The sequence below is a fragment of the Gekko japonicus genome, unplaced genomic scaffold (assembly GCF_001447785.1).
Source record: "Gekko japonicus isolate JY-2015 unplaced genomic scaffold, Gekko_japonicus_V1.1 scaffold2418, whole genome shotgun sequence".
In the NCBI taxonomy this organism is placed as follows: Eukaryota; Metazoa; Chordata; class Lepidosauria; order Squamata; family Gekkonidae; genus Gekko; species Gekko japonicus.
In genome coordinates this window covers 188,044-215,311 of record NW_015165315.1, presented here as the reverse complement: position 1 = coordinate 215,311, position 27,268 = coordinate 188,044, and the positions used below count along the sequence as shown (strand labels likewise).

Below are 27,268 nucleotides of genomic sequence, written 5' to 3'. Positions count from 1 at the left end.
TGGGGGGGGGGGGTAGTTTATAAAATACCAGAGCTGAGAATGAAGCAAAAAAATTACATGCATAGAATCTGAAAGTCAACAGATATAGCATATAACACACTGTGAATTTGCTTAACTATCAGAGCCAAACACAGAAAGGACTGTTTCATGCCTACTCATAAGAAAAGTCCAGTGAGCTTGCTTTATTGCCAATCCTGACTAGCAGAGGACTGTATAGGTATTTCAAGGCCTACCTTGAAAGGCTGTGGTCAAATTTATTTATTTATTTTTCAGATTTTTATCCCACCCTCCCAGCCGCAGCTAGTTCAGGGCGGCTCACATAAAAACAGATAATTACATTAAAACATAGTTGCAGTTAAAACAATTTGCCTAGGACCTCTTGTGCACACCAGAGGAAGAAAAAGAGACTGGATTTATACTCTGCCCTTTACTACCTGAAAGAGTCTCAGAGCAGCTTACAATCTCCTTTCCCTTCCCCTCACCACGACATACACCCTGTGAAGTAGGTGGGGCTGAGAGAGCTCTTTTGAGAACTGCTCTTGAGAGAACAGCTCTAAAGGAACTTATGACTGACGCAAGGTCACACCAGTAGCTGCATGTGGAGGAATGGGGAATCAAACCCAGTTCTCCCAGATTAGAGTCCATGCTCTTAACCCCCTGTGGTGGCATGATTCACCACAAATTTGTTTTATTTTTGTCTTCTACTGCAAAATGCCATGCTCATTACTTGAACTGTAATGGGGGCAGAAAGGATAAGATGAAATAAAATGTCCTTTGCAATCATACTAATGTACATTTTTTGGAATTATGCTTTCTTTTATATTGGAGATTTCTCTAGCTCCAAACAAACTCAACCACACATTTTTGAAACACAGCAATATTAAATCCTTTCTGGACATACTAGAAGGTTGAAACAAGAAAGTGCTGATTAAATCTTTACTCTTCACGTCAAGTGTTAATTAACTTGAAAGTTTAATACAATATCCACTACAGCATCTTTCTACAAAAAGTGAACAGTACATAACGTTTTCAAAGCTTGTACACAGTACATAAAAATGCCTGGCTGTTCATTCAGCACCTTGCCATGACTACTGCTTTTACATCTGAAGTTTTTAAAAGTCTAAAAATATTTCCTTTTTTACCCCATATCTGTTTTCCAAGTAGGTAAGAGGATAGCAAATAAGGCATCTATAAAAATCCACTTCAACATCAAGGTTCTGGGCCACTGTTTAGCAGCTTTAAAATCTAATGCAAATTGCACAAAATGTTAGGAACATATTTCTGGTTAGTTCTATGTATTATCCATTCCTCTTATGTTATTGCAAACAGTCTGCAGCTGTTTAATATGGACAGAAATACATAAACCAGTGTCTTACACTATATTTGAAAGAAAAAAAGGCGTTCCATTTTACTGTAAGTCTGTGTCTCCCACTTCATTTTCTTCTTGTTGTCTGGACTGCAATGGTAGGTGTGAAAAACCGGAATGTTTGATTCAGTGTGTGTTTTAATCCTTGTATCTCTGTTGACTCTGGACAAAGCACTAATCAGCATCATCAGATGAATGACAGTGAGACAACTTGAGCATCCAACTATACTAGTCTTTGCAGCTAGTATAGACATGTACAGAGAACTGTAATGAACAAAGTACCTTGGGAAAGCAAAGTGTGTAAGACATTTAGTGGATAGTCATCCAAACATTATGCCTGTTAGGCTAAGAGCATAAGACCAGCATGCAATAGCACAGGCAGTTTTCCATTGCATTCCTCTTCAGTACTAGTGAATGTAATAAATTAACTGGAACTCAGAGTTATCAAAAAAGTTACACAGTCATAGGTTAAAAGTTTACCATTTAAATGCTGCAAGAACATTACAGTGGAGTTTTGTGTATTGTGTACAGAAATCGCAATGAGTGTGTAATCCAGGAGTTTCCAAATACTCTTGTCAATATGTTTAAGACCTAAAAATGAAAAAAGAATGCTATATCAAATAAAATTGTTTCAAACACACACGTTATGGATTTGAGAAATCATTGACCTTGATACATTCAAAACAAATCATTTTTCTCTGTAGACACTGTTAAAGTTGCTGGAATGTGCAAGATCTGCAAACTGGGGGGGGAGAGACTTTGAAACTGTGTAAATAGGTGTGTTCACAACTGCAGATGGCTCTCTTTGGTGAAGACAGGCAAGCAGAAACAGAATAAAGCATAACAAAAATTTAAAGCCCAATACAAGCACAAGAGAAGAATACTGGGAGAGAAGGTGTTGCCAGTGCACTAAATGTATTACTTAGAACTGGAAGGTGGAGTGCAAAATCAATATAGGATACTGCTTAAATGCAAAATGCACAAGCAATGTTTGTGGAAATGGATCAAGCATTCAGAAGCTGGTTTGGGCACCTCCTTATTCACTAACCTTTTACAACAACAGAAGAGTGTTATGGGGCTCTCTTCTTCTAATCGGTACCTTCCTGAGTTCGGTAGATCTTTGCACTGTGCTATAAATGCATGGAGTTCTGTCTCTGGAAAGCCTTCTTGCTGGTAATGCTGAAAAATGGCACTACTATTAGATTCAATACACTCAGACTGAAAACTACTGCAATAGATAAAACTTCAGTTCCAACAGCTGCTGATCATTTCCTCTTCATACAAAATTACTGCATGCAAGCATACCAGATAGCAAAACAGGTGAAGGAAGGGGGTTGGATTCCAGAAGACACAGAGATAAATAGCAGGTGTTTTTGAAATGACCCCAGCTTCTCCCCAAAAGTAGCTGGAGATTAGAAACTGCATGCACAGCACCCACAAGTTACTGTGGGGAGCAGGGTCAAGCCCTCAGCTACCAGAATCAGGCTAAAAGGGAGCAGCTTTCTGTGTGGTTCTGCTTCCCCCACCCAGATGTGGGGAGAAACTGGGCCCCCAAGTATGCCTGTTATCAGATGTGCATTTTCTGAGCCAGCTTTCCCAACTCGTTCCCCCCCCAAATGCCATACTTTTAAGGGTCATTGGCCTTGAAGAACATACACACTTCAGCATGTATTTTCCAAGCCCCAAAACTCCCATACCCTCTGCAGCTTCTCTGAACAAGTAAAGAGACTACTAGCTCAAGCAGAAGAACAGCTGCTGCCATCCCCAGAACTAGCTTCAGAGGGACCTAAGCTCTCCAGTCCAATAAAGGACCCACTTATGGAATCAGGATTCCACGCTTGTATCATTAACTGGATCAGGAAACCATATGTATTGAAGAAGAAGAGTTGGATTTATACCCTACCCTTAACTTGGAGTCTCAGAGTGGCTTACAGTCTCCTTCCCTTCCTCTCCCCCCCCAGCAGACACCCTGTGAGGTACATGGGGCCGAGAGAACTGCTCGAGAGAACAGCTCTAAGAGAACTGTGACTGACTCAAGGTCACCCAGCTGGTTGCATATGGAGGAGTGGGGAATCAAACCTGGTTCTCCTGATTAGAGTCCGCTGCTCTTAATCACTACACCAAACTGTACATCCAACTCAGATTGTGCATTTCACTGAAAGCAATGCAGTGCAGACAGGCAACATCTGTTACCAGATCTTTTATGTATCCTCATGTAGCCAGCCCTGCAGCTTCTGTTCCAACCACACAGAATCTGTTCACAAACAAGCAATACCCATATAGTGGGAGAATACTGAAAAGGTATTTAATTTATGGACCCAGAACATGATTTCTTTAAAATAACTTCCTGAATGAAAACAGGACTTATTTAATACTTGGAAATAAGGGTACATGTCATGGCATATCAAACTCAAAAACTGAAATCCAGGTGGTAAGCCGTGTTGGTCTGAACCAGTAAAACAAATCTAGAGTCCAGTGGCACCTTGAAAACCAACAAAGTTTTATTCAAGGTATGAGCTTTCGTGTGCACGCGCACTTTTTCAAATACAATGGAATGGAAGGTAAGGTTCAAACTTGCCAAGATGCCAAAAATGAGAATTCCAAACAAGCATTTTTAGATATAACTTTTGTATAAAAGTGGCCAAAACTATGAGGAGGGGAAAATACACAAGGATTCTTGTATCAGAGAATCAGATAAGGCCATTTTTAAAAGCACTGGTTCCATATGCCCCCTCCAGAAACCCCTCAAGCATACCTTAACAGTTTCATATGTGTCTGTAATAAGAGCAATGAAGAGACTCAGCACCATGTAGATAAACAAACTAATGAAAGAGTAGAGGTAGATCCGACTGAATAACCAAACCAAATAGCTTTTCTGCTGCATCTTTTCAAACGTAGCAAACATGTCATCACCATTTATTAAAGAGAAGAGACATTCCGAAACCATATTCAAAGAACGGAACTAGGGAAAAAAGTGAGCCAAACACACAAAAGTTAACAACTTTTGAATACAATCACAAAGTTAGTGACAAACAAGCTATTTCCTTGGCACTGACGCTTTTGGTACTAGGGTATTTAGACAGAAGGCCACTCCATCCCCCTCTTTCAAATGAAGTGGGGAGGGGCAGGGTTGGGCCACTGGCTGATGGGAAGTGAGAACCAGCCTACACTCACACCAGGCGCCTGACGCAGGATGTGTGGGCAGCCCAAAGAAGGGGCATACAAGGACCTGCTTTAGTCTGGCTTTCACTCATTGGTCACAGCAACACACCAAGCAGTAAGCTGATCCCCTCCCAGCCCATAGCAGGAGCAGTGCAAGGAAATGTTACTTCAATGGGACACAGTACAACTGAGGTGACCCACAGACCTCGTGACTGGGGGGACTGGACGTGACACACCTCCCTCAAGCACCACAGAAGACTTGGCAAGGAAGAGCATGAGCTGTATCCATGTGACAGCTCAGGGTTTGGAGCCAGGGTGGCCTCACTGGTAAGATCAGGGATGCACAAAACAGAGAAGACCTGACTTTTCTGCCTCCCACCAATTGCCTGCACTGCAGTAAGGTCTGGAATGGCTTTTTGGCCTGTGTGTGCTGCAGATCCCTCAAGAGCAATGAAGATAAAGTTGGTCCTTTGATTATCCTAGCTTACAGTGTCGGCTCTCCTGATGCCGCAGATAAACAAAGTTAGGGCTGTGAGAACCCTGGGCTTTAAAAAATTATGTTTCTAATATTATTTTAATACCGTCATTCCCCCTTGGCGTTCAGGGCAGCATGTGTAGATTAATGGATGTCTCCCCTTCCTTTATCCTTCAACAACCCTTTGGGGTGAGGCTGAGAGATGGTATAACCTTGGGCCACTCAGTCAGTGATAGCAATTGAGGGATTTAAATCTAGATTACCCTGGTTTGACCATTTAATCACTATGCCAGCTCCATAACCTATATGTGTGATGCGAACTAGCAAATGCCTGTTCTGCATACATTTTCCTGTGTTTTAAATGTTTACTATGCATAATTTATTCTAGTTTTGTTAAGTTATAGGGGGAACTAGTTGGAGTTTCAAACCACCACTAGAACACTGAAATCAAGTACACACAGGCCGTTTCCACATTCTCCGTTTAATCCATGTTCACCGCAATGTCCAAGCAATTCTGCACTAAAATCAAATTCAACCTTTTTAATCCAGGTTTTCCGCCCATTCTGCTCTAAAATAGAGTTCAACCTTCTTTTTATTCCGTCCCCCCCCCCCCCAATTCTGCATTACATTAATTCCCTTCAGTGGTCAGCCCTGTTTCAACCTGCTGTTGCCCTGGGTTATTTGAATGATGTTTTGGACTTAATTTGCTTCAACTCGAACACTGAGAAAATCCAGAATGGCAGGCAAATGTGGAAAGGACCTCAGTGTGACCCCACAGAGCTTCTGAAGTGTCAGGAAATATTATCTATTCACTTTCAAACCACCGTTTGCTGTCAAATAGGGTAGAAACTTGTTTTTTCCACTTGTAAATGAAAAGTTTGACAGATTCTGACATTTGTACCCAGTACCCTATTTTGCACCTTTTCTGCATTCCCAAGAAGTCACAGAATACACATAGCTACAGTTAACATCAGTGGGAACATTTTCAGGACTACATGTTTAGTAGTAAGTATTTTCAAAGGGTTGTTCAGAAGTGTTTCAGAAGACAGAAATACCATCAGCTAGGGTTGCCAGCCTCCAGGTGGGGCCTGGGGATCTCCCGCTTTTACAACTGATCCCCAGCCGACAGAGATCAGCTCCCCTGGAGAAAATGGCTGCTTTGGAGGGTGGACTCTGTGGCATCGTACCCTGCTGAGGCCCCTCCCCTCCCCAAACCACGCCCTCTCCTGGCTCCACCCCCAAAGTCTCCAGGTATTTTCCAGACTTGGCAACCCTACCATCAGCCCCTATAGGCATGCTGGTAGCATGCTTATTTCTATATTTCCTACCTTCCCAAGCATTTTTTTAAATGGGACAAACTGTTACACTTCCAAAAGGAGTTGAGATAATTTCTCTGTAATATTGTAAAAATGAAAACCACACAGTACCTTAACATGATATGGACCGAGCACAATCCAGCCACAGAAACAATAGCCCAAATAAATCATAGCAGCACAACAGCAGAATCGAATTACATTGGGCAGTGCCGCACGTAGAGTCAAAATCAGTAGCTGCAAAAAACAAACAAACAACCCCCCCATCTGTTAGACTTTGTCTAGGCATTTAGCACTGCTAGGTAGCAACAGAAAATAAAATACATACAACAGCATGGAGATCCAAAAAGATCCTTACATTATATTTCTGAAAGAAACCTAGGTAGCGAATCACTCCAAGCCACACAAGCATGGTAGAGGTGCCCAAAAGGATACTGCAGACATCATAGCTTGTTAGACTCTGTGTTTCATAGAAAGACAAAAAATAAAAAACAAGATAAATTGAAAGCCTATTGGCCTTTTCTAGATCCTTTCCTGGTCACAGACCCTACTGTGTAATTGTAGCAAAATTCAGGGTTGTTTCAATAGCCCCAGCAGTAGCTGTTTTGGGGGGCAGGGAGGTGTTCTAGAGCAAAAGAACTACAGTGGGGTCTGTCACTAAAAAGTGAAGATTATGAATGCATGTTAGACTGGTCACAATCAGAAGTAGCATTTGATCATAGAATCATGGAGTTGGTAGGGACCTCCAGGGTAATCTAGTCCAACCTCCTGCACAATGCAGGAAATTCACAAATACCCCCCATACCCCCAGTGACTGCTGTTCCATGCCCAGAAGATGACAAAAAACCTCCAGGATCTCCAGCCAAATTGGCCTGGAGAAAAATTGCTTCCAGACCCCAACGTGGTGATCAGCATTTTCCTGGGTGTGTAAGAAAGGGCCACAAGAACTAAGCACTGATGCAACCCTTCCTGCCTTCCCTCTCATGATCTGCCTAAATTCAAAGAATCAGCAGTGCTACCAGATGGCCATCTAGCCTCTGTTTGAAAACTTTCAAAGAAGGAGAGCCCACCATCTCCCGAAGAAGCCTGTTCCACTGAGTAACCGCTCTAACTGTCAGGAAGTTCTTCCTAATGTTTAGCCAAAAACTCTTCTGATTTAATTTCATCCCATTGATTCTGGTCCGACCTTCTGGAGCAAAAGAAAATAACTCTGTACCATCCTCTAGATGACAGCCCTCCAAGTACCTGAAGATGGGTATAGCGTGTTTTAAACATCTCAAACAATTCACTCTATTAAAATTTAAGGCTGGCAGCCTAGCCACCCTTACCAAGCAACGGGCAATACTTTTGCTCCATTAGCAGACAGGGAGGAAGAGGAGAAGGAGATTGGATTTATACCCTGCCCTTCACTCAGAGTCTTAGAGCAGCTTACAAACTCCTTTCCTTTCCCCTCCCCACAGCAGACACCCTGTGAGGTAGGTGGGGCTAAGAGAGCTCTTTCAAGGACAGCTCTGATCAGAACTATGGCTTGCCCAAAGTCATCCAGCAGCTGCAAGTGGAGGAGTGGGGAATCAAATCCAATTCTTCCAGATTATAGTCCATGCACTTAACCACTACACCAAAATGGCTTGTGGGCTTTGTACACAAGACCTTGAGAAGGGGTGTTGGAAAAGGCAATGTCTGGTGTACAAAGAAGAGAAGAAAACAAATCAGCCAGTATTATAATGCCCCTGTATAAATCGATGGTGCGTCCTCATTTGGAGTACTGTGTACAGTTCTGGTCACCACACCTCAAAAAGGATATTATAGCATTGGGAAAAGTGCAGAAAAGGGCAACTAGAATGATAAAAGGGTTGGAACACTTTCCCTATGAAGAAAGGTTAGAGCACTTGGGGCTCTTTAGCTTGGAGAAACGACGGCTGAGGGGTGATATGATTGAGGTTTATAAGATTAAGCATGGAATAGAGAAGGTCGAGAAAGAAGTACTTTTCTCCCTTTCGCACAATACAAGAACTTGTGGGCATTCCATGAAATTGCTGAGCGGTTCGGTTAGAACGGATAAGAGGAAGTACTTCTTCACCCAAAGAGTGATTAACACTTGGAATTCACTGCCACAGGAGGTGGTGGCGGCTACAAGCATGGACGGCTTCAAAAGGGAATTAGATAAGCATATGGAGCAGAGGTCCATCGGTGGCTATTAGCCACAAGGTATAGATAGGAACTCTCAGTCTGGGGCAGGTGATGCACTGTATTCTTGGTGCTTGGGGGGGGCAACAGTGGGAGGGCTTCTAGTGTCCTGGCCGCACTGCTGGACCTCCTGATGGCACCTGGTATTTTTGGCCACTGTGTGACAGAGTGCTGGACTGGATGGGCCATTGGCCTGATCCAACATTGGCTTCTCTTATATTCTTATGTTAAGACCCTGAAAGGGGCAGTAAGAAGACATTTAGATAGGATAGTGAGGACAGTACCTTCTCTCACCTGTTCAGTGTCATTCCTTGTCTGTCTCCAATTTCCTTCTTCTTAGAAGTGCCACAGTCAGTCTCTCCCTCTCCTTCAGCTGGAGATGTAGTTGGGAATCAATCTCTGTCTCTCCTCTTTCCTATCAAGCATGTTAGTTCCTAAATAAACCTTTATCTACCTTTTAATCAGGTTGTGCATTGTTGCTGTGTTAACTACTCTGCCAGCAGACATTACCTCAGTATTAGATGGTTCAGGGCCCAGTGTATATATTCATGCCATTTTAAATATGTAACCTAGAACTCTAGTACACTACAAGGAGTTTTTGAGTAAGACGAAGGGTTTGAAAAACCTGTGCTGTCAATGCAAGCATCTTACCTTTGCCTGTATTTCCATCTTCAGCGTAGAACCAATTATAGTTAGGACATCACTAACAATGATCATGATATACCATCCATTGACAAATTCCATCTGATCGCTGAAAGATATTTCTTTATTATAATGATGCAGGGAAAAGGCCACAAATTCCTAAAGGGAGAGGGTGAGAGAAAGAAGAGAAATTGTGACTGAAAAGCTGGTGAGACACTGTATTAGGAAATTGTATCAAGCTTAACTTACCCTTTGTAGACGAATTCCTTTAATCACAGATCGTGTGCAAAGAACCAGTGATGCTGAACATGTCAATATGACAAAAGCATCAAAGATCATCATGTAGTGAGTATTCTTCTGTACTAAGGGGGGGAAAATCAGACATATGATGTGTTTTAAAAATCTTGTTTCCTTTTTCCCACCTGCACTCATTCATTATTTACTACAGTTATATTCCAGTCTTTGTTCTCTCATGGAGCTCAAGGCAGCATAGAAAGGCAGTGTATCATACCTGCTTAGCAAAAGCAAGATTACAGAATCATGTGGCTTCCTAGTGGACCTTGGGACCAAAGTGTGTACTTCCATCTGTGTAGGCAAAATGTTGTTCATGAACTAGCCCTGATAAATGAAGCCAACTAGGAAGAAGTCTGCTTTCTCTACAGAGAGGTGACCACCATGGAAGGGAGACTGCAGTGCTCAGTGATCTTGGAGATTACAGCACAGATGGGTATGGCCAAACAAAGTTAGCCTGTTGATCTAGCAGTCGCCATTCTTCAACAAAAACAGCTTCACAGGGAGACTCCAATATGAAACAAGGAACTAGAATCGATCAAGAGGTTTAGTGTACTCTCTTCCTGAAGGGCTTAACAAGAGCTGAGGAGTCCTTAGTCGGTGTCAGCTATCTTGCTATCAGGCAGAGGTGTCGAATGCATTTGTTACAAGGGCCAGATCTGACATAAATGTTACTTTGTCAGGCTGGGCCATGTGTGCCATAAAATGTAATACCAGGTATGGAAGATATAAGCTTGATAAATGACACGGGCAAACCCAATTAACTATATTAATTTTTACTCAAAATACAAACAAAAGCTATTGATCCCTGGAAGTGAAAGCAATCAATTTTGGGGGGAATCCACAAAAGCCCCAATAAATGTATTTAATCATATGCAAGATTAGTTTTTCCCCCAAGGGATACCATGTGGGGGGGTAATCTTATATTTCCATACAAATTAGATACTATTTGTATATATAGCACTTTTAAGGAGAGAAGTTATCTTCCTTGCAAGTAAATAAGGAAGTTTTTCAGCACCCTCCCCATATGCCCAGCCTCAGCAGCCAAGCATGGCTACGATTCATCTCTCACTCTTTGTTTCCTCTCTTCCCCCATCCTACCTCTGAGGATCTCGAAGAGGCACACCTGCTCCCCCCTCCACCACCCCATTCCCACCACCACCAACAATCCTGTGAGGTTGGCCAGGCAGAGCAACCAGCCCTGGGTGACCCAGACGATAGGTTCCCAGCTCAGGAGGGGGGGTCTGAACCTGGCTGTCCCAGACCCCCCCCCCAGTTCTCATCCTTCCTGCATTTCCCATAGAAGTGGCAGGGCTGTGGGGAAGGCCTGAAGGAAAGACTGTTTCCAAAACCTCCAAGGGGTGCTTATTGTCCTCCCATTACTTCTTTTCCTTCGTGGGCTGAGAACAGGTGTGGGAAGGAAAGGAGGTCACCATTCCCCTCAACACTCACTCTGCCTCCCAGTTCTGCAGCTGTTCATATGTGCAGCGGCAACAGGGGCACCCCTTTTTCCTTTCACTCCTCCACTCATTCCCAAGGCCGGAACATCTTTCCCCTCAGAGTTGCATACAGAAGATAGCCCAGCTGCCTCTCAACCCACATGTTGGCCCTCCTCCGCCTCTCTCCCCTGACAGCCCCACTGTTTTGCTGGCAAGCCTCCGCTCCACGTGCCCACTCTCACCAACCCCCCCTCACGGCCGTCATTTGGTTGGCAGTGGCAGCACCAGAGACTTGGCTCTGCCCCTCCATGTTGTAACTTTGCTGAGCTGCAGTCAGAGGAGGCAGGAGAGGGAAAAGCACCACACCTCCTCTTTCTCCTCCTTCACTGCCATCCCCCCCCCACTATCTTACCTAAGCCTCATAGTCCTGTCCCCTAGCAATTTCCTTTCCATTTCTTGACAGCTTTAACCACACACACCTCACTGTATGCGCCCCCCCCCCAAGCAGCCTCCTGCCTTCCCTTTCCTTGCACCAGTTGGTTGTGGGCCAGATAAGAGCCCTGGACAGGCTGGTTCTGGCCCCCGGGCCGTATGTTTGACACCCTTGCTCTACAGCCGTTTCTGGTGTTAATTAACTTACCAAAACTATAGAAATGACATGTTACTATTAATGGTTGCTGTACTTCTTTTGCTTACATCTGAATTTTTCATTATTTCATTTCACCCTTTACTTCCATGCCCCTCGCTGTTTATACTTTCCCCATAGCATCATATAAATGTCTGCCCAGTGAGGATCCACTACCTGCATGAGACCAAGTGGTCTTTAATCCACAAAGTGTTATGACAGAATAAAATCTTGTTAATTTTTAAGGTGCCACTAGATTCCCGTTTATTGTAGCTCGTCAGAGTTTCCCATGAATTGGAGGTAAAACCACATCTACTTTGTGAATCACATATTTACATTAAGATGTGGCTGATCCTAGTAATTGACAGGGTCATGCTTAGTCCTCATTTAGGGGTCTATAGAAGCTAGAACTGGATATTACTGCTTGTGTCATTGAAAAGCAGTAGTCCCACTTAATCTCCTCCTCTCTTCCTCCTCCCACTGTCTTGGATCCACCCGAGCATTTCCACCAATGAAATTATTTCAGGGGGGATTTGGGGCTGCAGTGGAAGGTGAGAAAGTCACACTGTGCATGGAGATCCTTCCATCTGTGGTGGATCCAAGCTATGTCTGTAACATAAAAACATGTGACATGTTATCACATGGTGAGTCTCTGTACTCTCTTCTACTTATTGGCTGCCATTTATAGAGATGGGAAATCGGCACCATCTTTGTGGTACTTGGGGGTATGTTCTCATTTCTTGTAGGCTTGGACCAGGTCAGCAACAGATTGCTGCTTTCATACATCTAAGCACTGGGCTTGACAAGAGGATAACTGAGGTTTCTCTTGTGAAGCAGAGTATCATTTCCTCTAATATTTTTGAAGCCCTGTCTGTAAATATGGCATCCTCACCTAACGAGGAAGGTTGGCTATGGCCAGGGGTCATTTCCTGCAGGAGCGCACAGGAGTGGAGCTCCGGCAGTAAAGAGCCCAAGGGGTGGGCACATGCAACAAGCCCCACCCCCTGCTCCTAGCAGCCCTCAGTCAGAGCAAGAAGCAGCCAGGTAAGCTGCAGAGCCCCCCCCGCCCCAGTCCAAAACAGTCCAGTGGCACCTTTAAGACCAGGTTTTATTCAGGTACAAGCTCTCCCTCCTCTGTGAGGGCAGATCTGCACATACCCCCCCCCAATAGCTAGCAATCCAAAACAGTCCAGTGGAGCCTAAGTGGTGGGTGTTGCCTTCTGACACACTTCCGGTGATGTCAGGGGGTGTGGCATACACAAATAAGTTGTGCTAATGAGCTCCTGCACCTCTTTTTCTACGAAATAACCCCTGGCTATGGCCCTGCTGGAAAAAGGACTCATTACCACAACTCCCCACAGCCTACCACAGGGATATCACCATGAAGAATATCATGTACAGAAACTTGAATGCTTATGGTTAATGTACCATTGCAACCCTGCTGTGGGTTAGGAAAAACCATATAGCATGAAGCCTCTGAATCTAGTAACATTTGAAATTAACAAGCATTCTTGTGTATTTTACAGCCTCTATGGGTGTATATAAAAACATTAGCACTTTACACAGATCAGTAGAGGACTCCATCTAGTGTACAAATTAAGCAGTTTTCCTATATTACTTCAGTTCCATTAAAATATAGCATTTAACCTTTTCAGAATTTAATACTCTCACTCACAGTCTTTGCCCTCTTTCCATTCCTAGAGCAAGGCTATTTCTAGCATCTCCTTTTTAAAGTCATAAATCACAAGTGCCAACGGAATGGTTGGCTATGTGGCAATTACACTTTAGCAATATGTCACTGGGTGATAACCTGCATTTGCCAACAAGTGGAAAGTAATAGCTAATTTCCAGTGACCCGAATAAGTACACACACATAACACAAACCTTTGCAAAATGCAGATCTCATATACTGCATTGCATAGGCATCCATAAAATATTTTTCATGTACTGCTTACATCAACATGTGAAGCAGGCCCAAGACAAAAGGCCTGCTTCCTAAAATTCACATACATCCAGCCATTCTAAAGATGTTGTGGCCTAAAGTATAAAATCAGACTCCCCTGAATTAAACCCTGAATTATCAGCATAATAGTGGCCTGTGAAAAGAATGGACAAATTTCTCTTTTTAGCTTTTTAACTAAAAAGATTAGTTATAGAGCAACACCAAATATATGTGAAGTTGGTACTTACTTGATCCAGAAACATGCCATTCTTTACATTCCTTGATTGCAATATCATTGTCGAGGCTTATTTTAATTCTTCCACTATGTGCTTTGTTATCAAACACTATCTATGTGGGGGGAGGAGACAGAATACGTACGTTTATATAGAAGACTATGTGCATATACTATCTTGACATAACTAAAACTGGATTAAAAGTCGTCTTAATCTCCCCCCCCTTGATAAAGTCTTACTTGTTTTCAAAGTTTTGTTCATAGTGTGGAGCTCACAGATGTTCATGCCTGTTTCATGCTATATCCTACATGGAAGCATTTCCCATGTAAATAATGAGCAACTGCTTAACACTATCAGTTTTTTTGTTTTAAAAATAAGTCTGTAGCCCTCATGGCTGAAAGCGCAAACCTGAAAAATATGGGGACAATGCTTCCAAGTCTCAAAAGTGAAACATTGCCAAGGGAATTGGGGTTCAGTACTCTGCACAGCTCCTTGATTGTCCCCCTCCCCAATGGCCACTGTTACTATGCCTAGCATTCTATTTAGTAACCTTACCCATACCTCCCCCAACAACATTTACTAAAGAAAGGAATCTCAGGAGAATAACAATCAGTATAAATGGCAGATTCAGACTACAGAAACTGGATAGTCACTCATTTGGAAAGCTGAGGGAGGTACAGACAGAATACAGATTTTGCCTGAGGGAGGTGCAGACAGAATACAGCTCTTGCCTGTTAGCTATCATTCCATACGTATTAATAAAGACTTCTTTTTAATCAATATTTATAAATGGTGAACTGAACTCTCAATAGAAGAGAGTAAGAGTTCAGTAGCACCTTAAAGCCTAACAAAGTTTGTGGCAGGGTATGAGCAGTGATTCAAGAAACCCATACATTTTGTTAGTCTTTAAGGTGCTACTGGACTCTTGCTCTTTTCTACTGCTACAGACAGACGAACACTGAAAGCCATCTTGAACTTTCAATGTATATTATGTATTTTACGTAAACAGTTTCTAACCCATACTTGCAGATCAATGGCTCTCAGTGTAGCTTTAAAAAATTAGACCATTTAAAAATTAGCACCATTAGTAATAGTAATTTGTTAAAAGTAATGCCAGCAGTAAAACCAAGAACAATCCTTAAAAACTCCAGCAAATAGATTTATTAACACAGCAATAAAACATGCAAAAGAAAAAGCAGGCAATATACAAACAGCATCAATAATACTTAGATCTAGAGTGTTATAAGGAGATTTTAAACACTAGCAAAAAAAAAAAAGACTTAACAAAAAACCTGGGTAAATAAAGTCTAAGGTGGTGCTGAAAATTTAGTAGGGTTGGCTCCAGTGGAATAATTTTTTTGGGGGGGGAGTTCCATAACTTGAAGCACCACAACAGAGAAGGCCCTGTCCCTGGTGGCACAATTCCAATTTAGACAGCATACAGAACTGAGCCTCCAAAGATGATAGACAGGTTTGTCTGAGATAGTAACAATAAAAGTCAGACATTATCCCTAAACTAGGTATAACCAGCTGTTAATTCCTGAGCCCAGTCTAGCCCCATAAGAGTACTGTTTTAACATCTTCTCCTATACAGGTGCAAGGAAGTTGTGTGCGGAAAGGAGGAGCAGCCATAGGACTGCCAGAAGATGTGCTAATGTGATTCTGGCTCATCATTCCCAACTCATTCACAGAGTGACCTTTCAGAACCATTGGAACTCTACAGCATGGGAACGATTCATCCAAGCTTCTACTTACTGTCAGGGTAAAATCATAGCAATCTGGAAGTTCGTGGTGACGAACCGTCTGAAGATTGATGGCCTTCAGTTTGAACGTGAGCTGCACAGTCACAAGTCTAGAAGACAGTTTGGCATTTATTTCTACCGTTACCAACCAGGTGCACGAACACAAGCAGTTGGTACTGCACCTCACCTATGGAAGTCAAGAGTGAAGTTGAAAGCGCTCCTCCTCAGTGTCCCATTATCCAGTGGCTGCATTGGCTCCACATAAAAACATTCTGCAAGAAGAACACAGGCACAGACTGCATGGGAAGCCACCTGGCATCTCACAAGGTAAAGTTAGCTTTAGATAGAAGGCAAGCAACTAGCAGTCAGTGTTCCCTCTAAGCTGTGCATGTGACCAGCTGCTCATTAACACAGGAAGCCCCACTCAGCAGCAATCTGGAGCCGTGCAGGGTCTTGCACTGCCCATTGCCCATTTTAAGATTACAGCAGTTACATTCTGCTCGGGATGTGAACGGCTCTGTTCAGTGGGGGGGGGGGATCAGAGGGAACGTGGCAGTCCCTTGGACCAAATCTGGCCCTGCAATGTCTCTAGTCCTTAATGACCCTAATGCATTTTAATCACAGTAGGTTCTACAATGTTTCACTCATTTACTTTATAAAGAAAGGCAGTCATGATTTTTATATTACATGTAAGTTTTACTATACATGCATTCTAGACACACACATCCACTTCTTGATGGGCTCTTTCAAATTTCTTGGCTCCTCAAATTGCACAACTGGAAAAAAACCCCTCACATGCCACTTCAGAACACTTCATATATGTTTTAAAGCCAATGGTTGGATCCAGCACAAGGAGCTTGTGAGGATCAAGAAAACTGCTGATCTTCCTGGTGTTACCCTCCCCCCAGCAGCCACCTCAACCCCTAGGACTAATAGTCATGAGGGTTGAAACTCTGCAGTGAGGAAGAGGAGGAATCCTGAAGATTTCTTACTATATGTAAGAAACATTTTCTTCTCATTAAAAAGACTCCATGCATACATTGGGTCTGTACATCTCAGAAATCTACACAAATGCAACTGATAAGAATACTTTATGCTACAGGAAATTTAGGGTTTCTTTCATACTCCAGAAAACTTTTATTCTATTCAACACTCTCGCATGAGAAGTTAGGAACCTTACCAGTTTCAATTTGTGGATCAATATCAAAAGTATCATTTCCAGGGCAAATGGTGCCTCGTTTGTAGAAGTACTGGCATATTGCCATGGCTGTCTCTTCTGCTCCTTTCTTCTCATATGCATGATTTCCAACAGATATGCTGCGCAGCTGTAAATACTAAGTCAATGACAACAACTAATTAACACCAACAGAGCATCTGAGGCCAAATGTTTAAAGTTTCCTGGGTAGATTTAGGCCCTGGTCTCCTAGTTTGAGTTTCTTTCAACCAAAAATAGACACACAAAGTCTCTGGTGGTATCAGAATACACATATACTTTAGTGGGTTTTCCATGTACTCTTATGATAAGAATGGACAATTTCCTCACTTAACTAAGATACTTCATTCAGGAAACACAAAGCTTATGAAAGCAGGTATGTTGCCTTCATAAAATGACAATTTCTCTTGGTTTCACTGATACACAGTGAGGTAGCTTGGGCCATACTGCCGAGGTTGCACCTAGTGCATTTTGAATGGCGGTAGTTACCCTATTGGCAAGAAATAGGCAGAATCCCATTTTGGAAATTATTTCAACAGAAGTTATGGTATTTCCCTACCAAATCAGAGGCTGAAGACAAACCGAGGGTTGTACCAGGTGGACCTTGGTCAGATAAGGCAATTCTTATATTCACACCAATGATGATTTCAGCCAGGTTCATAAAACTGGGTAGCTGGACAACAATGGAAGTATCTCAGAAGGCTAGGTTTCACTTGAATAGCCACAATACCTTGATTCCAAAAGTCACTTAATAGCGAGAAGATGGTTTGGATCCAGACTAACATTGCTGCAAGCACAACTTCCTCTCACAGGACACAATTTTCCTACCTCCCCCCTTCCACAGCAGCTGAAACACTGAATAATTTCAATGTGCTGCAGGAGGAGGAAGGCAAGAGAAATGTGTTCAATGAGTAGAAGTCCTTGTATCTGCAGAAATGTTAGTCTAGATGCAATCTGATAGTTTGGGGATTGGCCCATGGTCCAGTATTAGAAGGAGAGATGAAGAAAGGGGGAATTAAAAGTCTAAGTAATAATGGATTTAGATCCAGGTGGGCAGCCGTATTGGTCTAAAGCAGTAGAACAAAGTTTGAGACCAGTGGCACCTTTAAGACCAAAACTTAAAAGGGCCACTGGACTCAAACGTTGTTCTAATAATGGGCTTGTAATCAGAAACACTTCTAAAGCCTTGTGAGTCACTCCACACTTCAGCAGAGCCCAAACAGGGAGAGGAGGAAACCACAGCTGTCCAGGTCACAGCCAGATTTGCCTTTTTCTATCTGAGGCAGATCAGGCAATTGGTCCCATACCTCTCCCCCAGCAACCTGGTTGCAGTGACCCATGCAATGGTCGCTTCCAGATTGGATTATTGTAATTCCCTTAATGTGGGGCTACCCTTCACTCTGCTCCGGAAGTTACAGATAGTGCAGAATGCAGCAGCATAGGTGACAATGTCACAGCCTGTGTGGGCCTGGCCCGTAGCTAACACGGGGCCCAGGGGGCCTGGCCCCCTAGTGTTTCTTCTGGGCCCCCTCCCTCCTGGGCTGACCCCAAAGTGCTCCAACTTACCACCTGCACTGTACTTTCATTTAATTAGCTGGTGGGCCCCCTGAGGCCCCCTCCCAAAGAATTCCCTAGCCCACATCTGCCTGGTGCTGCGTGAACTGCACTGGCTGCCTATTGAATTCTGGCTCCACTTCAAGGTGCTTACCCTATATGGACAGAGGCCTGCATATCTTCAAGACTGCCTCTCCCCATACGAGTCACACAGAGCATTGCTTTCTGCAAACCAGCATCTCTTGGTAGTCCCTGGCCCTAAGGTTGTCCAACTTGCCTCAACTAGGGCCAGGGCCTTTTCAGCCCTGGCCCCCACCTGGTGGAATGAGCCCCCTTATGAGATCAGGGCCCTGCGGGACCAGTTACAGTTCTGCAGGGCCTGTAAGACTGAGCTCTTCTGCCAGGCTTTCAGTTGAGGCAGCAGGTTAAAATGTGATTGAGCGGGATTAAAATAGGGAAGGTGAAATGCAATAAATACAATAAAATAAATAAATATAAATATAACAGGTAGATTGATTAAATAATGAGTGAAATCAAATGGAAAACTAAATAACAATTTAAAATGAAAATATGGCTAAGTAAAATTAAAAATCTAAAACGTTGTTAAAGTTGTTGATAAACTGAGATTGTTCAAAAAATTAAAATTGTTAAAATTATCAAAAAATTATCAAAAGAATTAATATGTGAGAGGCTGGAACCGCTTTGGCTGGTGAGCCAGCTGGAGAACCTCTTGGGCAGAAAAAAGATCTTGCCACTGTAGTGCCCTGGTAACATCTAGATTACATTACTGCAATGCACTCTACATGGGCTGCCCTTGAAGACTATCCAGAAAATACAGTTGGCATGGCATGCTGCAGGCAGAATGTTGATTGGAGTGGGTCATAAGGACCATATCAATCCAGTCTTGTTCCATCTAGATACTGGCTCCTAGTTTGCGCCTGTGCCCAATTTATGGTGCTTGTATTGACCTTTAATGCCCTATACGGCTCAGGGCCAGCATACCTGAAGGACTGCCTGCTCCCATATGAACCTACCTGACCACAACTGTCATCTTCAGAACCCTTCTTTGCATGCCCTCACCATCTGAGTCTAGACAGGTGGCAACCTGAGGAAGGGCTGTCTTGGTCGTGGCACTGAAACTTCCGAACTCCTTGCCCAGGGAGACTGGTCTGTCTCCATCACTGTCTTTTTGTTATGTTTGGAATTCCCTCACTAACTGTTAATAGGCCTCCTCACTGTGTGTTTTATTTAACTGATTTAAATATTTTATATAAATTGGTATTTTAAATGGCATTTTAATGTGGAAAAGCAGCATACATATTTTAAATATATAAAATCTTCTGTTCGAGATGAGGCATTTCAGGGTGCTGCAGGCCAATAGTACAACAATACAAACAATAAAGAGGTTACCCGATTTATTGCAAAGAAGATCTGATCATAGACATCCACTTGTGTATACACTGCATAGGTGTCGTCCATTCTGTCCGTGTAGCCTTTCAGGAAGAGATGTTTAAAAGCCACTGTGTTTTCTTCTTTAAAAGCAACCACCATTTGATTACTTAACCCAAAAAATACCAGCTGAAAGGCATATGAAAACCACAATAGTTACTCCAACTAAAGTTACTTTTTATAGCAGTCTTAGAGTTGCACCTTCTACAATAAGGAATGTTCTTGTAGGCAAAGTATTAGATATGGGATTTCTGTATGACAAGAACCCCTCATCAGCCGGCAAGAAGCCTTGCCTTAGGAAAAGCACCAATGTTGTTTAAAACTAGCGCCTTTTTTGTTATAAAATAGCAACAGTACTCATTTATAAGGTTACACCAATTTCCACCACTTCCCCCCTCACTCTGCAGATCTTCAATAGCTGTTCCTGAGGGTCCACTCTCTCATTCTCTGGCTGAATGGGGCAGGCCAATGCAGGACCAGGGCCTATGAAGATGCTGGTACTCAGTACTGGTGAGTACTGTCACAAAACAGAGTCCTGCTCAAACCAGTAGTGATATTAATTTAACTACATGTTAGTCCAGCTGTGCCACAGAGTTTCCACAAGGAAACGGGCTAGGTTATTAAAAGCAAAAAAAAAAAAAAAATCCTTGTATTGCATACATGATACCTTCTCCTTCCCACCTGATGGCTGCACCCAAACAAACTTCCCTCTTATCATGCTATTAATATTTTAATAAATGTAGATCAGAATTTTTCTATTTCTACCATTCAGAACTACTTGGACATGCATTTCTCTCAAACAAAAGAAAGCATTAAATCCATAATTTTGAACTCATTTTCTGAATTCAGTAGCTTCTTGGACTCATGTTTCAGAACAGGCAATAACTTACAGAACAGAACTTCAGAAGGTAACTTACACTCAGGCTTCCTGAGCCTCACCTGGATGGTAACCATCACTATTTTCAGAACTTGAATCCCAAGTTTCCAGGGCTTTCGCCCTCGGGCCCAGAATTTTTCACAAGGGTTCATGAAGAAGAATTTAAGTTTCCTTCTCAGCTGGTCTTCCAAAAGCAATTCCTGACAGATTGAAGGTTGTCCTTTGTAGCTGTATTCATCGTCATGTGAGCTGCAGCTGCTAACAATGACCTCAGGATTTTCCATTGCTGAAACATATAAAGCATGAGTTAAGCTACACCGTCCTGAAATGACTAATAAAACATCATTCACTTGTGGCTATGGACATATTTAAAACACAATTTGGGGTGAGTCTGTTTGAGGGATGGGTAGCAGATTACAGCTAGATTATCCATGTGCACATAAATGCCAGCCAACTCAAATGATCAGGCTTTTATTCATCAAGAAAACACAACAGAGAGGAACAAATGTGTTAAACAAACATCCAGAGTTCCCATGCCTCATTCACAGAATGCACTATTTTTGGAGCTATGTGAAGAAAACATTTTGCATAAACACAACATTTTGTATAGTTTATGTCATTTTCCCAGGTTTTTCATTTGATCTTCGGATATACTTACATTTGTTTAATTCAATCTGGAAACCCTCTTCTATTATACCCCCAGTGTGAAGACTTTTTAAAGTAGAAATCTGGTTCTTACGTTCTTATTATGTTGAGAGGTATTTCATTATGCAGAGGAGTTTTGAAAGCTAATGACTATCACCTTTGATTGCAGATGCCTATTTGAATCCTGCCTGTGTTTCTTGTAACACCTACATTCTTGGAAAGACACAAGCACATACCAGCCCTCATCTACATACAAGACATCAGTGCAATCTTCATACTGAACCCTTTTACCAAAATAATAGATTCTTCAAACCCTGGAAAACTAAGAAACACATCCACAAATTACTATAATTTATTTCTGAGACCCTCAGTGAAGCAGTCTGTGAGCCTGTATTAGGAGGAGGAGGAGGATTGGATTGGATTGATACCCCGCCCTTCACTCTGAGTCTCAAAGTGGCCTTTCCCTTTCCCTCCCCACAACAGACACCCTATGAGGTAGGTGGGGCTGAGAGAGCTCTTTCCAGAACTGTCCTTGAGAGAACAGCTTTGACAGAACTATGGCTTAACCAAGGTCATCCAACAGCTGCAAGTGGAGGAGTGGGGAACCAAACCCAGTTCTCCCAGATTAGAGTCCACGCTAGAGATGTAAAATTTCCAGAAATTTTGAAGCTTAGAAAAAAATGGAAATTTTCGGAAAAACTGAAAAAAATGCTACATTAGCATTTCTTTTGTCTTTTCTAGATTGAAAGTCATCCTGTTACTTTAGGAACATAAAATATGACTATGGACATTTTTACTTGGCATGAAATTATCACAACTAGCATATTAAAAATGTAGTGTACCCAAACAATTATTACAAACATAATACCCACTGACATGCAAAAACAAAACAGAAACCTTTTTATTTTCTTCTGACAATAGCACCTCCTAAAGGAAGAAATGCATCTTGTTCTTGCATTGGAGAGTTCAGTTTGTAACCTAGGACTTGCTTGTCCTCAGTGCACAGAAATTAGATCAATCTGATATATGAGAGAAATGATTTGGAAAATATTTGAACACCTTGTCTTAAAATATTTTATTCATCATGTTAAAATAATCAATTTTTTTCTTTTCTTTTCTTTTTTCAATTTTTTGGGAAAAAACAAAAAGGCTTTAGGGAAAAAATGGGAAAAACAGTTTTTTCCCGAATTTTTCCGGTTTTTTTCCGGGCCTTCACATCTCTAGTCCACGCACTTAAAAACTACACCAAACTGGCTCAAACTTCTTACCAGCACAAAAGGTGTGTGTGTGTGTGTGTACATCTCTCTGCTAAGTGACTAGCTGAGGACACACCAGTCTTAGCAATAGGATGGGGGGGGGGGGATGCCTCCCCTGCTGCTTGTGTACTGCACAGGAAATGGTACTAGTCCAAGTGGGCACATTCAGAGTCAGCAACATCCCAAAGTAGCTTTTAAAGGGGCCTGAATGGCTGTAAAAGACAGGGAAATAGTTGGAAACCTTACCTCACTATGCATGTGGAACTCTTATCCTATCTTAGGGGCTCCAGAAAATATATTCAAAAATATCCTAACAGTCCAAAGACTTTGAAAAAAACCTTGCCTTAATTCGATTTCCTATGTGCTCTGTTTGCAACACAGTGTCATACAGATGCTCAGGACTTGAGATGCCTTATACTGAGCTCCCTCACCCCTATCTCTTGCACAGAGCATGTGAATTATTTAGCATTTTACCTGCAGCAGTGGCAGAAACATGCCAAGAATGTGCTACTGGACTGCAGCACACTAATTTCCAATCAGGTGCTACCCAATCCTAAACACACCTGCTCACCACATTCAATGGGAATGACTTGCAAGTCATTCTGTGGGCCTTCATTCTGAGAAACAGTACATCACAGAACTAGGTGGTTATGTTTCTTTTGACACACTATCCTAATACAGCTGCATCTTCTAGGCTCACTGTACAAGACAAAACCATCCACATTTGGAAAAAAATAGCAACAGCACTGCAAAGAAGCAATTTGTACTCCCTCCTTGCTTTCTAGTTATGGGCTATAACTAGTGACATATGCACTGCATATAAAGTAGTTATGCACACCAAGGGCTGGATCCAGACTAAATTGGCAATTTCCACCAATTTCCCCTTCCCACCACAGACCCTTCTCACGTAATTCCTTAGGGGCCCCTGTTCTCCTGGAGCAGCATTTGGGAAGAGGTAGCAAAGTTCCATTCTGCTGGTGGAAAACTTGGTCTGGATCCCACCTTGAAACCAGAATTCCTGGATTTATTTCTCACTTCTCAAAAAAAAAAATAAGAAAAACCAAAACACCTTCAGTACATTAAAAACTCACATCTGCAGCTGCATGTAAATACAAGGCTGAATATGTATCTGACAAGTCTTCATCCTGTGCTATTATTCATCATACACACCATGGCTGGAAGAAGGAATGTCATGTCACATTCCAGCTATCACACCCCTGCCCTTCTTCCAGTCAGGCAAGGGCTGTGTAGACAAGTCTTCCCACCTCCATTTTAACTTCACAGCAACCCTGCGAAATAGGCTAGGCTATGAGACAGAGGTAGACTGGCCAAAGAGTGGCTTGAGCCCAGTTCTATTTGGACAATCTAACCATGACATCACACTAAGTTTGCAAATTTAGACAACACCATCAACGCTGGGAATATGACAAAAATGTGCAATGCAAAGTTCACTACCTGATGGACACCTCCTGTGTTCCCCCCAGTGCATCCCTAGAGGATGTGATTAGTAATATTTATTTTTCTTTAACAACTACAGATAACAAAGTGCTGATCTGAAGTTAGTTCCAGAGGGTAGTTGTGTTGGTCTGCAGTAGAACAGTTAGATATGAGTCCTGCAGCACCTTAGAGACCAACAAGATTATCAGCGTATCAGCTTTTGAGAGCCGAAGCTCCCTTCGTCAGACACCTGATCAGAAGTGTTTTCTAGGACCTGCACGGCATAAACCTCAGGGCGGGGGGGGGGTCACCAAACTTTTCTTTAATGACAGCTATTTTCGAGTAATGAAAAATATCCCGAGCCACTAAAACATGGTGTGTCAGTGTAAAAATTCCCTGTTCGTATGTTTAATTTGGAGTCTCCCTCCGCACCCCGGCCACCCCAGCTAAAAGCAGGACTGGTTCCAATTCCCTTTGCACAGAGACACATGCAAACTGATTGAGTATTTCCAGCAATTTGAGTGTCAAAAGAGCATTCTCTCTTGTTGACTTCTGCTGGGTCTTCTAGGAGCTGCTCACATTGCCCCTCTGGATAAAATCTCAGATTTCTCACCCAGACCCATAACAAACCCAGCACTAAGTATTTGGCTGATAGTCATCAGGCACATTGGTCTCATTGAATGTATGCCTGTGTATTGTATGCATATATTAATATAAATCCAGTTGTCTTGTCTGAAATTTTTATATCCTCAGTTTTTACTTGCGGCTTGGGGGCATTCAGAAATAATATGTATTTGATGGGCAGTAGTAGGTGGCTCAAGTGGTTAAGATGCTGAGCTGCAGACTGGAAGGTCGGTAATTCAGCAGTCCGAGACCCGAGTGCTGCAGACGGAGTGAGTTCCTGCCAACCTAGCAGTTTGAAAGCAAGAAACTGCAAGTAGATAAATAGGTACCACTGCGGTGGGAAGGTAACAGCGTTCCGTGCACCTCGTCGTCTAGTCATGCCAGTCACATAACCACAGAAATGTCTTTGGACAGCGCTTGTTCGTCAGCTTGGAAACGGAGATGAGCACCGCATCCCTAGAGTCGGATTCAACTGGCTTTCGAGCAAGGGAAACCTTTACCTTTTTAGTTGAAGGTTAAAAACTAATGGAGTACATGGTACTGGATTAGATTTACCATTAGTCTGGTTTAGTAAGGAACCCCTATTATACACCCTTTGGTATTTGTTACTTTTGCATACCACTTATTTCCCCTAGAGCTCAGAGTAACCTCACAACAACCTTGCAAGGTAGTTGAGTATCTGGCAACTCTTCAAGGCCACTTACAGAGCATCAAACTCAAATCTGAACCTGGGCTCCACAACATGGAGATCCAGTGTTGTATAGTGAGATACGGATTAGGACTGAGGAGACCCGCATTCAATACCCGCTCAGCTATAAAGCTCATCAGGCCAGTTACATTCTCATTCATTCTCCCTCTCTCTGGAAAGGGCAGTGTGCGCTACCCTAAAATGGCTTGACAGATGGCATCCCTAGTACTGTAGCCTCTGCCCCACACCACTCAAATCCGCTGCAATCAAGGGAATGGCTTCACAGGCTAAATACAGGGGAGTCAAAGAAATAAATGAAGGGGTCTCCAGTTAACCTCACCGCTTTGCATTTTGTAGGAAGAAAAGTTCCACAAGATTGGTGTCCACGCACCACTACAGAAACAAAAGTTCTCTCTTCTCTATCCTAAAAAATTCAAAAGACTGTTTACTAGCCTAGAAACAATAAACCTTTATCACATTTCAGTGAGCAGCTTGCAGCAGCAATATAGTTCATCAGCATCCCCAATGAAACGGAATCAAAACCTGGTTTTTTAAAATAAAGGCATATATAATTGGCATGTCACATGGCTGAAACATAACTGGCTAGCTAATTCTACAGGGCTGTTTGTTCTTCATTCATAAAGGGCGAGTCTTAGTTTGGAACCAGAGTTTATGGGGCTTAAAACCATCACCTGTTACTACTGCCACCTCTGCTGATATGTTAAGCCTTAAAGAGGGAAGGCTTCTGAGTATGCACAAAGTGTGTTTCTTCTATCACTGCTAAGCGACCACGACCCATTCCAGGTCAGAGCATTTGGGGGTGGTGTGGCCATCTAAACAGGATTAACACTCCCTAACTGTACAACTAATAACTGGAAAGCAGTTAACTTTAGCCTATATTCATCTTTCTCCTACAAATTTCCTACAGCCGTTTGAGCCGCTGCAATTACCAAATTAATTTTTTTTAAAAATCACTAGCTGATTTCTACGTCTCAGAGTGCTCTTAAAGGCACAGGAAAAAGTCCGGCCAGTTCGTGCGCGGCAGACAACTCTAATTCCTAATCCAGTCTCAGCACAAGGGAGAACTATTTCCCCGTGATCTCTACAGCCAAAGGGATCTTATACCAAGAGACTTTCCCGTGTCTGCTGGGACAAGGCACGCAAGCCGAGACTGACCTTTCGCAGGATAACGAGAGAAGCAGTGCATTTCGCAGCCTATTTCGCCCTTCCCTTCCATGAGCTCTTTTCCCTGACGAGCTTTCCCCCCCTCTTACGCTACAGCCGCAGGAGTTAAGGAACCTACAAGTCTGCTGACTGATGCACTTAAGCGGCCAGGCTGACGGGTGTAAGTGGCGGGGAGAGATCTCATTCGCATTTCGGCGAGGTGCGAAAAAAGGGACACCTGACACCAGCAGTGAGGACAGTGCGCCGGGAGACCCACTCACCTGCAGCCGCCCGCCGGGGAAGTGCAGAGTCACAGAGAGGCGGCAGCGCCTCAGTGGGAAGCCGGCGTCATGGCCGTGCGCGGCACGGGTCTCATCGGCCCGGAGCTCTCGAGAGCCTCCACGCCTGGACCTCCCGCACGGCTCCGAGTCCAGAGTTGCGGCTGCGGGGCTGCCTCCTCGGTGTAGCTACTGCGGCAGCCGCGGCGGAAAAGGCGGCACGTGACTTGAGGCGGCAGCTCCCGCAGCCGCCGCCTCCTCCTCCTCCCGCAGACAATGTGATTAGATCCCGAGCTCCGACTTCCCGGAGCCCGCCTCCTTCGTTAAAGAAAGCGGGTGCTTTTCTCTCCCTGGGGGTCCTATGTACTGTGTTGCTGCGACAGACCTTTTGGGTATTGCTTCTTTGGGCACAGACCACCGCTCCCAAGCCTGGTCCAGCCTCCCAGTGGACGTCCCCCCGCCAGTTTTCATGTACTAAAAAGCATTCCTAAGCAACCTCGCTATACCTCTCTCAAGGTGCCACACGACTGTTCCCCGTCCACTCTGAGCCTGCCCCTTACTGGTCTGTTTCTTTAAAATGAGATGTGTGCAGGCGCTGAGCCCGACTTCTATCTGGCAAAGTTCTTGATTATTTCATTTATTGTCAAGGACCACTTAGTCTCTCCT

General features: G+C 43.2%; 1 protein-coding gene across 1 annotated transcript; it reads right to left on the bottom strand.

Moving 5' to 3' along the window:
- Positions 1–1,789: 1,789 nt before the first annotated feature.
- On the bottom strand, positions 1,790–26,387 carry MCOLN3 (mucolipin 3). Its single transcript, XM_015410499.1, has 14 exons — positions 26,337–26,387; positions 20,573–20,796; positions 19,595–19,762; positions 16,598–16,751; positions 15,605–15,689; positions 15,431–15,527; positions 13,691–13,790; positions 9,395–9,507; positions 9,155–9,304; positions 6,675–6,776; positions 6,431–6,553; positions 4,122–4,328; positions 2,415–2,545; positions 1,790–1,957 (listed from the first exon to the last, which is right to left on the bottom strand). The coding sequence occupies exons 1-14, from the start codon at positions 26,365–26,367 to the stop codon at positions 1,951–1,953; spliced, it is 1,692 nt and encodes a 563-aa protein (XP_015265985.1). The 5' UTR covers positions 26,368–26,387; the 3' UTR covers positions 1,790–1,950.
- Between the last annotated feature and the right edge of the window lie 881 nt (positions 26,388–27,268).